The following is an 18,229-nucleotide window of genomic DNA, read 5'->3' on the forward strand; positions in this document are numbered from 1 at the left end:
CTTTGAAGCCAAAAATGTCAACAAACTTGGCAGCGCAAGCGAAGCAAATGGCCAAAGTCAAGTCGAGCAAAAATTGGCAACAAGTCAACAGCGAACAAACAATGTCTTAGATGTGTGCATTAAAAGTCAACGACTCGGCAAATGAATTGCAGGCCAAACAAATTAAATTTACCCTCACATAGCAACAGTAACAAGCAACAAGCCAACAAGGCAACAAACTTTCCCTGAAGTCACAATCTTTTGCTATCTAATTACATTTCATTTTGATGGCGACCCCTTGGTAAACGCTGCGTATGAGTTATTTTGACGACAAGCCTCATTTTATTATCAAGCTAAGTTTGGACTTGCCTTTTCTCTGGCTTTTCAGGTTATTCCTTTGCCCGTTCGCTCACATTAATTTTGCTAATTGTGCGATTTATACGACATTTGGGATAGAACCAAAACACTTTGATTGACTTGCTCGCTCGCACTCTCTACCTACGACTGGGTGTATATTTAATGCTCGTCCGTGCATCGGTTTAATTAGCCAATTAATATAAATAATTCTGCTGATACCTCTGCCATCGGCAACAAAAATTGATTATATAGTGTTCTGGCTTAAACTTATCGCATTAAATATTTATGCCCACCCACATAAATCAAACTTTTCTTCCAGATCTTTGCTTTAGTTTGATATATGAGTGATGCTCCTCGGGGTGGGTGTAAGTCAATGCCTTAATTCAAATTTATTCTGCGAACGGGAGAATAATACACGCGTTCGCTAGATATGACCTTGGTCCCAGCGGTAGCTTGAATCGCAGAGCTCTGCAAGCATCTTAATTGCACCTTTGAGTTGAAGTGTGCCTGCTCACGTATGAAAATGTAGCACTTGCCCACAAAACTTGGCCTCACGCTTGTTGTTCTAGCCGAATCAACTGATTACATTTTTGAAATTTCGCAAAGAGCACGAAAGAGAGAAAAATCTTTGTTAGTTGGCGATGTTTTGGTTGCTCTGCGCATGCGTTTGGCTCTCTTAAAGTGGTTATGCCCCGCCTGCATTTGATTACGACAAAATGTGACGTTAAGTATACGACACGTTGCCGGTGCGCCGAAGGCCAGACAAACAGTTTGCGACGACCAACTCATTTTCACGGTACTCGAGCGGAAGTGCGAGCCTCAATAGTCAAATCATGCAGTCAGAGAACTAGGGAAAAAGGCGAGACAGAATCCTCCTCCGAACAAGAGGTGACTGATGCTCGCTGCCTTTGCTATAAGGTCAGCTAATGGGACAACTTAATCGCCGTCTATATGTATGCCTAGATGCAATAATTTTGCATAAATGTCGAGGTAACAGCACGACGCTAGTCTGGCTGACCTTCTACAAAAAGCAAATAAATTGCTTTCGACATGGCTTTAATATGCTCACAAATTCCTCAATTAGTCCCCGCATCTCTCAGGTTACATTTACAGGCTGATTTTAGACCTGAAAAACCGCACAAAACCACATTAAACCACACTCGTCAGCAGATCCAGAGCCTGACATTGCGTTGCCTTCACCATGTCAATTGCACCAAAGGAATTCGTTTCGCCCCGTGGCTCAGTTAAATTGAAATCTTTTTGGTGGCATCGCTTTAGGTGCCTTTCTCCAGACAACAGGTTGCCGAAATTTAATGAAATTAGCCATCTTCCCACTCGCACAGCAGCTGCTCCCGTTCATATTCAGTTACAGGGTTCTGCATAAGTAAACAGCTAAACAGTCACACGAGCAAGCGAGAGTTTTGATAGTCTCCAGCTCAGACATGTAAGCATTTATTTTGCTACTTAAAATTGCAAAGTTACCTTTTGACTCATTTCTGACAAGATAAACACCTCCATCTGACAGGTTTTCTTATCAAGTATTTACAACTACTTATTCGGATCATTCGCAGTGCTGTAAATAATAAATGTGCCCATATCACTTTTGATTCGTTTCTCTCAAAATTCTGTGATATGCATGATTTATAAATGTATTTGAGTGTCAGTCACAATTCTGGGAATTAAATGGTAATGACTGCAAAATGAAGATATCCAAATAGTCACACACACAGACATGTTTTCTGTGTAATTAGATTTCTGTTGTTGTATACAATATGGATTGTGTGAATAGGAAAATCCATAGAAAATTGTGCACGTAACGAGAAAATTTAGTCAAATATCCGCACAGGTGGTGGTAGCGTCAGTTAGCTCTAATTAGATTTACGTTGGCTTTGGGCCACCCTGTATAAATGTCGGATTATGCTCATATGGGTTTTACAATTTTTAGCTGCTTTAATTTCGCACAATTTGCATGGCAACAGACATTATTTACACACATGAAACGCGAACTTTGACACAGAGGCAGAAACAGAAAACAGAAGCAACAGCAACAGCAAGGGGAACGGCAACGGCGGGAGGTCGAATAGCAGGGGAACTGAAAGGTGGCATGAAACTCTCAGTACATATGCGGCCAGTGTGTGTAGGATGTGTGTGTGTGTATTTTGGTAAGAGTTGTGCTAACTTTATACAGTTTAATTTAATTAGAGCGTCTGTCAGGGTGGCTGCTTCAGCTCCGACGAAACCTAATTTCATTTGATAAAGAGGCCAGGCCCAGCAGTTGCTCCACTTCCACTGACATATGATGCTGTTTGCATAAAGTCTCAACTGGATTAACTAGCTTATTCAAACTGCAGAGCACTGCACGCCGCAACATTTGCATAGACTTGACTGCCGCTTTTGATTTATGAGCTGCTTAGGTTACATTTGAATCAAGCTGGCTTCGTTCTTTTTCTTTTTCATTTTCATTTTTATTTCAGCCTCTTATAGTTTTCCTCGACTTCTCCAATCAAGCGTAATTCCTTTTGGTATTTGTGCAACTGTAAGAGAACATTTTTGAGCAATATCTTGCGCAGCTAGATAGTGGCTGATTGAAATGGGATTTCAGCCCCTTGATGCTTGTTTGATTCAGTGCAATTTAATTAATTTTGTTGCGGAGGCCTTGAACTGTTTCATCAGTCAGTCGCATATCACATGCTCTAAAACCAAAGACGCAACGATTTCAATTACAAATTCGTTTTGCGTGCTTTCTGTTACAATTCCCCGCACTTAGAGTAAAAAGTTTTGCAATGGCAAAGACTGTACTGAGACTGTAAAGCAAAGTTGCTGAAAGACAAAAAGTTCGACAACAAATGCTGAGATAATGCAGCAGAAACATTTCAAATGAAAAACCACTTAGACGAAGACAAAGATTTTTACTTGAAAATACTGCAATGTCGGACGATAAGTTCGGCATCCCCCCAACTAGAGTTGACTTTCTAATGGCAAAATAAAAGCCGACTGGTCAGCTTTCTACACAATGTCATGAAGCTGGAGGATAAACTTTGATGGCTGCACATGCATTTTGTAGCTTGTTTAACGACAGTAAAATAGGTAAAACGAGCGACTTAAGATTGATACGTGTGGTCACGTAGCCTGATTTACAATTTGTTGCGCCCACAAAGCGTAAGCCTTGGACAACAAGTTCTCAACACGGTGGAACATACAATGAAATGAATTTGCAACTTTAAAAAAATACGCTAAGATTTCGAAAGTAATACTAAAGCTGTTATTAAATTAACAAAATAATAATTAAATGTAAAAATTTATTTTTTACTTGTAGCTTCATCTATTCTTTAATGACAGGTACTACTGTACATAATTTTGTTCCTTGGGCTACGTGACGTTGCCTTACGTTGTTACTTTGGTTTGTTCTACACGTTTCATGTTAAATTTCTTTTTACTTGGCCGACATGTCGTATGCATAATGTGATTCCTGTTGCATATTGCACGAGCATATTGAACAATCGTTTGATGACTCTTTTTATGGCTGCTGATGGCCAATTAAATATCAATGATATGCAGTAAATAAAATTACTCATTCGCAACTCAGATCGATTTTATTTACTTATTATTAACCATTTTTTAATTACAATTTATTATGCGTACGTTTCGAGCGTTTTCCGCGGAAAAGCAAACGAAAAACTCTGCTACTATGAACGACAATAATTGACACGTGGCGCGAACGTAATTGCCACAAAATAAAATGCTTAATGGCAGGGAATACTTCAGAGTTTGTCAGCTGTGAGTAAATTGGCAACAGCAACCCTATTCATCGTAGACAATGACAAGGTCTAATTAAAAAAGGAGAGTGTGAGTTAAGCAATCTAACTTTTGGGTAAAAATGTCTTTTATTTATACCATTTCCTAGGAAAGTGTATCATGGGAACGAGTGTACTTTTTTGTACAAACAATTTATTTGCGTTTTTTCATGCATATAAATGTTAAATGCAGCAAATTGTTAATGTTTTCTCTGGTTAATTTCGAATGGCCGCATTTGCGTTTGCCTCAACAAGTGCACAATCTGAAAATTAATTTATATGAGTCCCTAGAAGGGCTTTAAAATTAAATACCAAATTGAATGGCTGAAAATGTTGAAAACACGCTCGTAATGTCTTAAGAGCCTTTCGCATACTCTGGCTCAACTTTGACTGCCCGGCAACATCAACAAGCAACTGATGCATTTTTTATGTAAAAGCATTTCACAACGTGTGTGGGTGTGTTTGTGTGTGTGTGTGTGTGTGGCATGTGGCGTGTGTGCAGCTTTTATCACTTGTTTCCTTCGCATTTTACGAGCATTTAAATACAATGAAAATGAACGAGAACCGAGCGATGGCAGAAGCAAAAGTAAAAGCAGATGCCAGGCAAGGTAGAATACATGAAACTTGTGGAATGGCAAAAAGGTGAAAGTAGCTCACGTTACCAAAGTTTATATTGCGGGATATGCAATACATTCACCATTCACCGTTTGCTGTTCACTACTTTACTCATTAGCTGTTGTTGGTCTGTTTGATGCCGCACTAATTGGAGATTCGTTCGGCAAACACTAATTAGAGGAACAGCAATCGGATGGCAGACAGTATAATAAAAAAACACCTTCGCCACTTGCATGTCAAATTAAAATAAATACAGCTCACTATCTGCAATCGCATTGGCCGAAGCTCGTACGAAGACTCATTATGCAAATTGCTTACTTTTATTGCAAGTTCATGACCAGATGCCAGAATAGAACACAAAAGTAAGAGCAAATGCGAAAATGGCAGCGAGCCACTCAGGCCAATTACTTAATCAAATGAAGACTATTTGCAAATTTATAACAGCATTCACATACTGCACAAACACGCTCACACACACAGAACAGTTCGTAGGTCAAAATACCAATCATGCAGCACCATACATAAGAGCTCAGATGTTTGCTTGTTATGCTCTGTGCGCTGTGGTGTGGCGTATATGTGTGTGGTGTGTATGTAGTGCACGTAGCACGCGTAGTTTGTCTGGCCAAAGTTTTCCATATTTAAGCTCCAAATAGAAATTTATGTGGCATGTGCAATTGCTGCCACATTCATACACAATTCGTATAAATATTGTGCATACACATTGCAAATAATTCATAAAATTAGTTGAATACTGAGTGCATGCCCTCCAAATGAACTAGCTAACTATTTTACTTGCATATTTAGAATAATAACTTAATTGGAATAAATAGTTAAGTGCCGGAAATTCCATCTACTAAACAAGCACTAAAGGACATCAACATTAATATTGTGTCTGTATTAAGTTGGGCACAAATTTGCGAAGGTTGCACAAAAGCTAATGGCAACTGTAGACAAATGGTTTTTTTCCTGACAGCCAGGCAGAAGTTTGAAATGTCAATCCTTTTTATGTACAAGGACATTCCGGTATGGAAACAACAGTTGGTTCATTAATTTTTGAGCACTTTTTCGCCTTTTGACTTGCGGCATGTCAATAATAATATTGCGCACAGTAGGATACGAAAAAGAAAACACAAAAATATGCAGGCTTCAACTTCTGTTGTTATGTTTACTTTAATACTGCAGCTTTTTGGCAACAAAAACGTTGGTTGATATGTAATATATTTTAGAAATGAAAAGCGAAATATTTTTCGATATGACTGATGCAATTTGTGAGAATATCAAAGGGTATTTCTTAGTTGAGCAACCACTACATTCATCGCCCGTTTTTCATGCTGCTTGTGTACTTACTTTCGCATACACCATGCATGATAAGTCCTTTCTCCTACTACTCTCTGCATTCGAGGACGAATGTATATGGGACTTTGTTTTTGTCTGCCTGTAGCCAAAAAACCAAAACAACTTTGGCTTTCATTTTTTACTGTGCTCTTGTGGCTGTTTTAGCCAAACATTTCAGAGTGAGTTGCAGCTACAATATGCTAAGGGAATTCATTTCGGTTTCGACATTTACTTATTTAACTGCATGCAAAAGCAGCATGTAAATATTGATTTTATTCGTAGTTCTGTATAGCGCAAAAAAAAAGGAAGCCAAACAATGCGAACCGAGAGAAATTGTTTGACTTACTTTGTGCCTGAGTAAAATGATTAAGCAGCATGAGGTTCAGCTTCTTCAGCCTGTTAAGTCAAGTCTGAACGGCAATTGAACAGATAAATCCTATCAGGCCGCATGCCAGTGCCGAGTCCGAATGGGATTTGCGGCAGGCCAAGTTACACAATGTGAATCGAATTCGTTTTCATTTGTGTGTCTGTGTGTGTATGCAATTCCCCAGCAACACAATTGAACTCTGCTGACAATGCGAATGACAATGGAAAAGATGAAGCAGCAATATGCAATGTGTGCAATATTCGAACAAAGCAGGTGACTGCAGCCGGATGGAGAAACGGAAATGTAAACGGAAATAGCGAACACTTAACCTGAATGTACTCACTTCACTCACAACGTAAGCCTCTGAGCTTGGATTTGTGGTTGACCAATGACAGCTTTGCATATGTGATCAGCACTTCAATATTCCATTCAAATTTGTCACCGTTCCTCTCTACCTTCGACCAAAAGTTCTAATTGCCCATTAACACTTTTCCCCCTGACGAAGTCAGAGATCGTTGCGTGGCTCGTTGATGTATATAAAGTTATTTTTGAAACAAGTATTAAACATTTAAACGCAATTGTCGCAGGTCACGAAAGCGTTTGCTCAGCTGTTTTGCCATTTTGCTGTGTGTTTGGTCAATACTCAATTACGACAGCTGCACACACTCTAGTCATACTTATAAACTTGGGCCTTTGCGTGTCTGTCAAATGGGCAACAGACGCAAAGGTTAAGCTGCAAATCTGTCACCTCGACGAAAGTGATGTTGTTTGCTGTCAAATTGTACCTTGTACCTTGTGGTATTTTATTTATATTTATTTTTATTCTATTTATTTTGCTTTATTATTATTATTATTATTATTGTGCTGTGTGTGCAGGGGTGGAAAACGCTTAATGTTGCGTGAAAAGCGCGTGAAAGCAAATGAATGGGAGAAAAATCAACTTGCAAAATGCTTTCCCAGCAATGCCTTTGACAGCATCATTTGCACATCTCACTGAGCCGCATCAATAATTCAGTCGATAATTTATTTCATTTTATTTATTTTTTTCGTTTTCGTTTTCGCTTTTCGCTTTTTGCTTTCACATTTTCTCCATTTCTCGTACTACAGAAAATTGGCTTTTAATTTGACATGCCAACTTTTGCCCCCAAAAACCGAATTTTGCTGCCTTTTTACCTTACTGAATAAATCAACAGTTTGTTGACCAACTAGCACGAAATCCCAATTAATATGCAAATGTTAATGTGACTGCTCTGCCCGGATGTCGATAATATTCATTTCAAAAATTCAGTTTGTACTCGCCAAAAGTTTGTTTTATTCTCGGCTTTTAAGCATTGCATAATTGGAATGAAAATGCGATTCAATATGAGGTACCAAATGTGAATGACTGCCAATGGATTGAATTTCGTTTGAGTAATGTGGCATAGACTGTTTGCTGTCAGAATCGGCTGTTAACTATGACAAGCATTTGCCTTGACTTTTAAGAAAATTGGCATGCTTTCGTGTTTAGGCCACAATTGTGCTGACAGATCTTTCGTGTGACCAAAGTTCAGAGCCGAAAACGATTTGGCATTGAATTAAGTTAGTTGCATGGAACAATTAACATTATGCTTTGAGGGACAGTCAACTTGATGTCACAAACAGACAATTTCTGTCAGTCAGACTAACCACAAGCCCAAATGAAATTCAAGTAATTTGCTTTTATCGCCCACATTTTCAATTACTTCGAGTGGCTCGCACAAGACACAAGGCAGCAAATTGTAGTAGAAAAAGCAGTTGTACTCCGAGGAAATCTTTATTTGCCATAAGTCTCGGCAAACGCCAAAATCGAATTCGTGACAAATGTCGGTGGTGGCACAGAAATAGATTTCCATGGCCGTATATCAAAACAAAAGGCGATGACTTGGCGCCCATGTACCTGAAATGACGAGGCGATAAGCTGCCTATGCCAAGTAACGCCCCCGCCACGCCCCCTGTACGCAGCTCGACAGCTCGGCTTTGTCCCGCGTGTCGCAAAGTTTTGATGTAGCCATTTTGTAAGGATACTTTGTGGCAACTTTATGCTGACTGTCGCATCCACGTAGGTCACTTTATTGTTGTCCATTTTGCTCCGCCAAAATCTGTGTGTTGCGCATATTTAATGTATTATGCAAATGCGATGAGACCCAAAACGAGCCTTGGTCATGTGAAAGGCTTACTTATTTATTTACATTTATGTGAACCACTCGCACAACAAGTATATAACATGAGGATGACAATACCATACAAAAATATTCTTAACTGTGCACTTTGTTGAAGTTTGTCGGTTACGCAGCAAAGTTGAAAGTTCGGACTGATTGGGGCCATATTCGTGGTGTCCTATTATGTATGAGAATATCAAAAGAATGGCAACCTTTTTCGGGCCAGCCATTTATTTCGCATTGATTAGGAATAAGGCTGAACTTAAAGACTTGAGCCCTTGAATTGAATTGCGCTTTTAGGTTGACAAGCGCAAAGCGCACAGCGCAATACCAAAGGGCCCCATCTCATAATAGATGGATGGGCTTCTTAGTGGCCTGTTTGATATCAAAGCGAGTCTCGGTTACATGCCATGGGATAAGCCCGTTGTTATCCAGGGACAACTGCCGATTCTCATTTAAAATGCGAATGCGAATTCCTATCAAATTACTCGAACATGGCCTGTAGCAGAAAGTTGATATCGCAGCTACGAATTCGCATTATTCGGCTCACTTGCAATTAAGTGAAGTGTGCGAGAGCTTGAACCAAATTCAAAACCCCAAAAAACAATACTCGACCACGAACAGTTGCTCTTGAAATTAATCGATACTCGTCGACACAGTACATGGAATGTGCAGCAGTTTAAATAAATGAATTGATTTTTCTCTTTTTGCTAGTACTCAATACACACACACATATGAACACGCACACAAAAGCATTTCAATCCCAATCAATCAAGAATTTGAGAACTCACTCAGCTCCTGGCAACTAAAAGTTTTGCATCCTGAGACAAAACCCCAAGGCCATGTCCAGGGCAAATACAAAAGCAATGCAGGCAAAATGCAATTTGAGTGCTTCGATATCAAGTCACTCTCTCTTTCTCTCTCTCTCTCTCGCTTCCTCTATCATTCAGTCTCCTTTGGCTGCAGTTGATGCAATAAATTCTATTGACATTGACTCTTGTTAAAGTGCATAAAGTATAGCTACTGAATAATGCTGGGCACCTGGTAGCTGGCAGCAGACATTAAAACTTTAAGATAAAAATTTAAAGCTTGTGAATTTTACGCAAAATATTTGTAGTTTAAATGACAATTTGTGGTTTATTTCTTATTTATTGCATTCTGTTGAAGGTTAGATGCAATTGCGAATTAAGTGCCGGAGTGCTAGTTGTTATTTGACCCCTTGGTGAGCTGGTTTAGTGGCAAGTGGTGCTCGACAATCCTAATCCATTTGCAACAGCAAATTGCACTCCCAGTTGAGCTCTTAAGCCGCTTACAGCGCACAAAATCGTAGCATACTTTTCAGCGCACACCATTTCATGTTTTACAGCTCAGACTAGCGGCAAATAAGAGTAAATCGAAAATTGAACCATCATTGAATCATTGTTTTCCTTGCGTTCTCCTTCTCCTTCTCTCTTTCACTTTTTCTTTTATTTTTCTTCAAAGTAATAACAATAAAATAATATAAGAACTTTTTAAAAATTCTCTGCCTCCATCTCTTCACTCTTTTGAAAATAAAAATGTGATGTGGAAAAGTATTTGCTTGTTTACGAGATGCAGCACACATTTCGATGCGATGTACGAACGTACGTGTGAAATATTTCGCTGTTAGAAACGTGGAAAAAGTTAACATCACATAGGTAAGTATTCGTTTTCCAGATATTTTGTACGTGCTCTCACAACATGAACTCATAAATATGTATTGATTTTCCATTCGCCAATTTCTTTTCATGTTCCATACAAGCACAACACACGAACACACACATAACGCAGTGCCTGCAATAAGTGCTTTCACGTGCTGGAGATATCAGTAAGAGGAGAGTACATACATATGTGAAAATTGAACATAGAGTGAAATGCCAGACAATGGAAATAAATAATGGCGAAAGACGACAGAGTTATGATTATGAAAAGTTTACAATGCTACAGCAATGCTCAAATACTCGAACTTCTACTCGCAATCATTCGCACTCACACACACTCTCACGCATGTGTGAATATGTAAATTCAAAAACAAATACGAAGGATTTGCCGCAATTTGCGACGCATTGCAGAGTCAGTGAACTGTATGAATGTTATTTATAAAATATTTATCACAATTTTGCAAAGTAAACACTTTTTCCACTTATACCCCAAGTGGTAAATTGCATCGAAACATGCAAACCGAATGCAGTAAAATGGTGCAAAACTTTTACCAAAAACAAAGGCAAGAATGATGGCCCCCAATAAAACAGAGACATGTTAACATCACGAGTTCATTAATTCTGCAGTGTATATTTGTTGTGCTCACGCTAGTATAGGACGCATTTTCGTTTATATGTGGTTCTGTCACATTTGCTTTGAGTAATGAGCAGTCAGCGAGTGGTGCGTGTGCAATCTGCCAAAAATTGTGAAAACGCTTATAACAAATTTGTTAAATGTGAGCAAATTTGTCAGGCTACAACGAAACAAGCTATCAGAACTGCGCTTTGCTATACGACAACTAAGGTCGACATCATGAATCCCAGTTTATTTTGTGAGCTTCCTTGTGCTTAAGGTAGTGCACTTAAATGTACAATATATATAATATTTCGTATTTGCAAGACTTAAACGTTTGCAGGGTAATATTTAGTCATGCATGTATTGAGACTACCCTCATGTTGTAATGTATCATTATCAGTAATGAACTGAAATTCGAATAAATCAAAGTTTAGCATAAATTAGCTGTCATCAAATAAAAGTTAAACGAAATCATTGCTACTATAATATGTACTCACTCTATCAATTCTCATTAGCTTTAGACACACTCGTCGGGGCCATTAGTGGAGCCCAACACATAAGCCACCGCAAAATGCAGCTAGCAATTTGGGCCCGTCATTTATGGGGCTTATTGGCCGCATTCTGTGGCCCATTTCAACAATTAGCTAACAAAATCAAAAACAACAACTAAAAAAGAGATGTTTGCTATGAAACAGTTGGACAACAACAATCTGGGCCGCATGCCAATTAAAAAGGCGGCCGATGATACAAAAGGTTTTTGGGTGGCGAATTGAAATTTATAATTTAATGGAACCGGAGCAGCTGCAATGGCTTAAAGCGGCTTATAAACTTTGAGCCTGTTGATCCCCTTGCGCTAATTGCAAAATATTCGACGGAAAACCCACTTCAAAAGGGTTTCTAAGATTTCAAATTCGCAGGAAAAAAATGTCTTTGTAAAATTGAAATTGCCGTCAAGGCCAATTTAATTATTTAAATGCACTCTCATGTTCCCTCAGTCTGTCTCTGGCAATTTCTCATAGTAAATAAAGAGTAGCATGTATAATAAACTGACCTAGAAATTAATTTCTTGGGATTTGTTGCGACAAACTGCGCAGCAACCACAATTGAAGGGTCTAAAAAGATTGTCAACAGTCAACTACTTAAAATGAGGCATTGTCTTATAAAATTTGCTAAGGATAAAATCCTTCACATTGTTGTCGACTTCGTGGACTTATCTGCAGAATAAATCGCCAGCTATGTAATATTAAAAGAATGAGAACATGATAAGAAAGCAAATGATAAGAAAAAATATAATACATAAACTGAAAATGGGCCCGCATCGGGTTATTTACGGCATGCTGTCAAGGAAGGGGGATTTAATTTAAATTCTAAAGCAGGTGCCCAAGCAAAGTAAAGAGAAAAAGCAGAAACTAAACAATTGTCGGCCACTTTTTGCACTTGTGGCCTTTTCGTCATTTCAGTTCGAAATAATTAAGGCTAACAAAAATGAATTTAGGCACGTGCTGCGCTAAAGAAATTGCTTTTCCTTCATCCCTTCCGCCACTTGACTCACTTTGTCTTTGACCTTTTATGTTATGCCAGCCTTTTTGTTTTAATACCTTGCACCCATAAAACGAGGTGAAGGGGTACATAACTGCGAAGAAATTCTAAAATTAGCTCTGTATATTTACGATTATGGTTTCTACTTTTTATTATTTGAAGAACAAGATTAAAAATAAACTTATTTAATATACATTTAGTATTGAATAAAAAAGCCTAGGGTATAGCTTAAGCGACTATCACAATTATACTCGTTTCGTTTAATTTACTCATGCCGTTTTGACTGTTTCTGTTGTCGGCTTGTGTCAACAACACAAAAGCCACACACAAGGCAAACATTCGCAATGGAACATTCCTGTTTCATGTTGCTCAACGCCATCCAAAGACAAGTGCCCGTTAGACAATGGTTGCTGCATGAACTTGTTTCATATCTGCATCATATATTTTGCTTAAATACCGAGAGTATCCTTTAAAATGCCAACTTGGCTCAAGTGGGCTCTCGCTTTTGTTAGTCAGACACAATGGAAAGCTGGCGGAAAAGTTTACAATTAGCTTGTCAACAAATGGGGGCAGCAAACGCTGCGTATACGTGATGTGCGTCTTGCGGTAAGCAATTTCGCAAATTATTACAACTATGCAAAGCAGTTCATAAAAACTTCAATTTTAGCCTTGTGATATCTTCATCACTGCCATGAGACGTTACCAACTTCCAACCTCAAAATGGAATCCACGAAAAAAAAACAAAATAATAATTATAAAATTATTTTGGTAAACTGTTATCCACAGCACAAACGGAGCATGAAAGTTGCTGGGAAAAGCACTTAAAATCTGTAATGCATATTTTACATGTTGCTGCACAGCAAAGGGCATAATGGGCGTGGCAACTACGGTTTACTTGTGCTGCGAAATGAGATGAAGTGGAATGAAAGACTGTTGCATACAAAAAGAAACCTCAATAAAAATGAACCAAAAGCAAAAACGTAAAGCAGTTAATTTTCTGCTGAATGCTCTGGCTTTTAAATTGCTTAATTTCAACAGGCACTATTGAATGAGTCTAACGATAAAATGAGTGTAATTGCCACATCTGACACAGAAGGGGATTCCCCCAGCAAACTAACAACCCGGAGCATCGTCTCAAACGTAAGAGATTTCATCGATTTTGTATAGCTCATTTCAAGCATATAATTATTAAAATAAATATTGGTTCTACCAGTTCTGACTAACTGCGAGTTAAGCTCTGTTTGGGCTGACTCTAAAGCAGATGCGTTTAGCAGTTAAAAGTTGATAGACGTGTTTTCGTGCTTTCACTTGAGTAGACTTTGAGCTCGAAACTATTAAAACAATTGAACAAATATCATGTAATAAATCGTTGTGTGAGTAGCGCACATGTAATTCAGATGTTTGATGTCTATTTATTTATATTTGCTAAATGACAAACAGTTTTATTTTGCATTTACTGAAAAAAAAACTCTCCCTAATACTTAACAATAGAAATTTTTTGGAATTCAGATATATAGCAGCAGAGAGTTAAGTCTGGCTGTTCATTCCGTGATTTAAACTCCGACGAGAACGTTCGCGATCAATTGGCGGTACTTGGATCGTGTCAGTTCAGTGATTTATTCAGAGAGCATGCGGAACATGTTAGTCGAACTAGCCAAGCGATAACACAATTATTTGTATGAATATTATTACATAACAAATATACCTTAACAATTATTTTGCTGATAAAGATCAGTCAAGGTCAAACAACAATATAGTTTGCAAAAAAATCAACAATTTATCTGTTGAAATTCACATTTAAGTGAAATAATTAATAAAATCAGTTAAATGGTGGAAAAAACGTTTATTTCGGATGGTGTGGAGCGGCTGAAGAGTCTGCCATGGCGTCAATTATTCTATATGTTTTATATAGAACCGATTATATTCACGTTGATTTTTTCGCACATGCTTTCAGGTGAGAATTCAATTTACATATATTATACACTTCATGCTGAGATTTAGGTAAACATATGGATACTTTGATTGGCAGCCACTGTGATGCGAAATGAGATTATGTATCAAACATGCAAGGTTATTTTCCATTACAACGAGACAGATTGCAAGCGGTTGGATGACAAAGAGGCTGGCCCAGAGATACATGTATGTAATTTCTGGCGGGTACAAACAACCCAAACGTGAAAATTATTTAAATTTCATTAGGTTTCCAGGCCATTGAAACTGAGATACAATCTTATGTTGCCGATATGTTTCTTACTCGCACATTAATGGAAAGCATTGTTCCAGCCATATGCGGCTTATTCTCAGGATCATGGTCGGATCATTATGGCCGGAAGCCTTTGCTGATTGCCTCGATGATTGGTATTAAGATGACTTTATTTCTGATAAATTATTATTTAAACTTATTTCTCAGGCTTTTCTGGTTCATCGGTGATAAACACCATAATTTGTGCTCTATCCAGTAAATATGAGATCAATCCCTGGTGGTATACACTAGCCGCATTACCTCATTCACTTTTAGGCGGCATGTGTGTGTTTTCAGTGGCTGCATTTTGCTTTATTTCAGATATAACTGACATAAAAACAAGGCCATACAGGTTTGTAAATTCATAGAGAATCGAAAATTATGTCTAAAAACGCTTTTATTATGTTTTATAGAATGATATTTATGGAGATGCTGTTCTTCATAGCCCTTAGCAGCGGTTCCCTATTGTCTAGCTATGTTTATGCTGCTACTAGTGCAGCTGTCACTCAAGGCATCTCTGCTTCGCTTATCACTGCGGTTACCGTCTATATCATATTCTATTTACCCGAGAGCTTGCACATACGTCAAGAACAAGAAGCGAGAGAAGCGGAATTGAAAAGTGTAGCTATTGAATGCTCTGATAAAATAGATAATGATGAAAAGCAAGAGAAGGCCAAAGAGAAAGATGAGGATGAGAAAAAAGGTTCTGATTCGGATGAGTTAAAACAGAAGTCAGAAAACCTCGAAGTCGAAACGGAAACAAAGAAGGCAGGTCTGTTTAGTCTTATGCATTTGAAGGAGATGCTAATAACATGCTCGAAGCCTCGTGAATATAATGCCCGTGCAATTATTTGGCTGGTGACATTGGCTATGTTTGTGACCATGTTCGTTGGGGGTGAGTTACTTTAAATTACAGTTGAAAATTTGCCATTTTATTTGAAATTTCTACAGATGGTGCTATGGGTGTCATGTATCTGTTTGTCCGCCAAAAGTTCCATTGGTCAATAAGAGAGTTTACGTTCTTTGAGACTGTAAGTCAACTGGTGCCCATGATTGGTGCACTCGTTGGTTTTCTCATACTGCGCAAGGTAGTCATAAATTATATCGTTATTTAAGTAGAGAAGATTTCTTAATCGATTTCTTTTTACAGGTATTTGGCTTATCTGTGGTAGTTTTGGCGCTGTTATCTCTTGGCTCGGAGATATTGAACAATCTGGCCAAGGGTTTTGCTGACCTGCCTTGGCACATGTATTTATCAATTGCTCTGGGAGTATTTAGATCCATTGGTGGTCCCATGTGCCGCACTATTGTTTCCAATATAGTGCCTGCTTCAGATTTGGGTAATTTGTGCAAATAACATTTAATTTTCTTAGTATTTGACTAAAGCTAATTATTATATATATAGGTAAAATATTCTCCATTAAAAATGTGCTTCAATCCTTTGCACCTTTCGGTACGTACAATTGAAATTCTTTGTTATAAAGTAATAGTTAACTTTGTTTCGATTTCACAGTTGCTGCCCCGCTTTATACTTTCATCTATCAGAACACATTGGCCTTTTGTCCAGGTCTTTTCAATTTTCTTAGCGCAGCGCTATTCTTGGTGGCATTTGCGGCCATTGTGTAAGACATTACATACCTTTCTAATTTATAGCTTTTGATTATATGTATATCATTATACTTTCAGCGGTGTTCTGCATATTAAACTTAAACACAAGCAACATTACGAGGAATCGCTAAAGTAATCCTAATGATTACATAAATGTATCGACAAATAAAAGTATACACAAAGTCTTTCCGATATTAAGAAATCTTGAACACACATTATTAGTGCTCAAAGCAGTGCTAAGTTTATTAAAAAATCGTGAAGTGACAACAAAATGTTTTAATTTTCATATTTTTCTGTTTAAACTATTATTACATTTCCAAAATGATTACGACGCTTCCACCAGTATCCATAGGTACATTCAATAAGCATGACAATCACGCTTAGTAATAACCCAGAGCAATACATTTGAAACCCAAATGTAAAAAACAAAAGAGTTAGACGTTTCGACGAAGGTTGTTCGTACGGTGCCTGTTGAATAATATTTGCCTGCTTTAACTGTTGTAATCCCATTCGCATCCATTTCTCAGTTAGTCCTGACTTTGTTGCATCGTTAATAAAATCCGACAAAACCGTGGCAAGCCCCTGATTCTGTCTTATAGGTAGTCGTAGAAATCGATGTAGGGTGCACAAACGTTCAGGTGCTAATTTTAATTTGGGGCGCCACAAACGCTATTGCAAAAACTCAATTAGTGCAAATCTGTGTGTCTCCATTAAGTATACGTAGCTATCATTTTTTTGAGTTCAAATGGCGATCAAGAATCTCATGATCCACAGAAAACATGCGATCCATTAACCCTCGAGGAATATTGTTCATTTTTAAGACTTCTTTTATCTGAACGTGGGTCACAATGATGCTTATGTTATTTGCCACAAACGCCTCAATGTCTACAATTTTGGGCATATAAATTCCCGTTGTCAAAATCGTAGCTAAAACGCTGCTAAAAACAGTTGTTATAAGTAAATTGTAGATGAATGTGTTTATCACCAGTATCTTTTCGGTAACGCCCATGTGACTAAATACTCTATGAGGAAGGGTTTGTCCCCAAATGACTACAACTGCAGCGTAAATCAAATTACTTATAGATATATGTTGACTTATCATCCATTTGATTAGTACCACAGCAATAATATAAAAGATCGACAACGCTTTTAGGGAGATGGAGACACCGGTCGCATGTAAGGAACGACTAGACAATATTTCATGGACATCACTTGCGGACTATATAGGGCCAACTCATTATTGGATACCATATTCGCACCAATATCAATGTTCTTGTCTGCAATGAGACACTGTTTGATGAAGTGGTAAAAGCTGTCATACTTTGAAATTATTCCAAGAATGCTCTCATATTCCGTACTAATTTCAAAAATAGGTTTTAAAAAACTATGGCTTCCATTTATTGTAGCCAGAATACAGCAGCTGCAGAGAAAGAAGCGAACGCTCTGCATTCTTGCACTTTTTCAACTGTTGTCCACATCATTGAGGAGGATCTGTGCTTGTATTGCAATTATAATAAGTAAAAAAGTTATAGTTGAGTGGTTTAACTGTGAGTTATCCTCCACTCATTTTTAATAAAATTAAAACGGTACTGTATTATCATTTAAATATTGCAAAATAATATACCGAACAATTTGATTTACATATACATTCAAAAAATTCGATAAATTAAAAAATATACAAAATTGTCAACCGAAGTATTTAAAAGAAAAGAGTAGTAGCTATTTTTTGTCATATCAAATTATTATATAATAACGTTCGAGATTTTTATTGCAACTAAGTTTTCCGGACTCACAAGGCTTTATTTTTGTATGGTCTTTAGCTTTGAAACATCGAGGCACGGAAGTAGGTAGCAAAAATCTAAAACAAGCTTGATCTGCATACTTTAAAGCAAGGGCTGCCAAAAATTATAACTCTGTCTCT

The 18,229-nt window shown here is 37.8% G+C and overlaps 1 protein-coding gene across 1 annotated transcript; it reads left to right on the forward strand.

The window, feature by feature from the left end:
• Positions 1-14,016: 14,016 nt before the first annotated feature.
• Positions 14,017-16,569, forward strand: LOC117576129 (proton-coupled folate transporter). Its single transcript, XM_034260688.2, has 10 exons — positions 14,017-14,412; positions 14,488-14,597; positions 14,666-14,816; positions 14,869-15,052; positions 15,114-15,595; positions 15,652-15,788; positions 15,851-16,040; positions 16,106-16,153; positions 16,214-16,322; positions 16,387-16,569. Exons 1-10 carry the CDS (start codon positions 14,286-14,288, stop codon positions 16,442-16,444), a joined length of 1,596 nt encoding a protein of 531 aa, XP_034116579.1. The 5' UTR covers positions 14,017-14,285; the 3' UTR covers positions 16,445-16,569.
• The last annotated feature ends 1,660 nt before the right edge of the window (positions 16,570-18,229 follow it).

This window comes from Drosophila albomicans, chromosome 2R (genome assembly GCF_009650485.2).
Source record: "Drosophila albomicans strain 15112-1751.03 chromosome 2R, ASM965048v2, whole genome shotgun sequence".
In the NCBI taxonomy this organism is placed as follows: domain Eukaryota; kingdom Metazoa; phylum Arthropoda; class Insecta; order Diptera; family Drosophilidae; genus Drosophila; species Drosophila albomicans.

What these genes read in the sequence shown, in the direction of transcription:
- LOC117576129 (XM_034260688.2), top strand. Translation starts at nt 14,286, where the DNA reads ATGGTGGAAAAAACGTTTATTTCGGATGGTGTGGAGCGGCTGAAGAGT. An exon ending in ATAAAAACAAGGCCATACAG is followed by an intron (nt 15,053 to 15,113) that starts GTTTGTAAATTC and finishes TATGTTTTATAG; the next exon opens with AATGATATTTATGGAGATGC. An exon ending in AGTGCCTGCTTCAGATTTGG is followed by an intron (nt 16,041 to 16,105) that starts GTAATTTGTGCA and finishes TTATATATATAG; the next exon opens with GTAAAATATTCTCCATTAAA.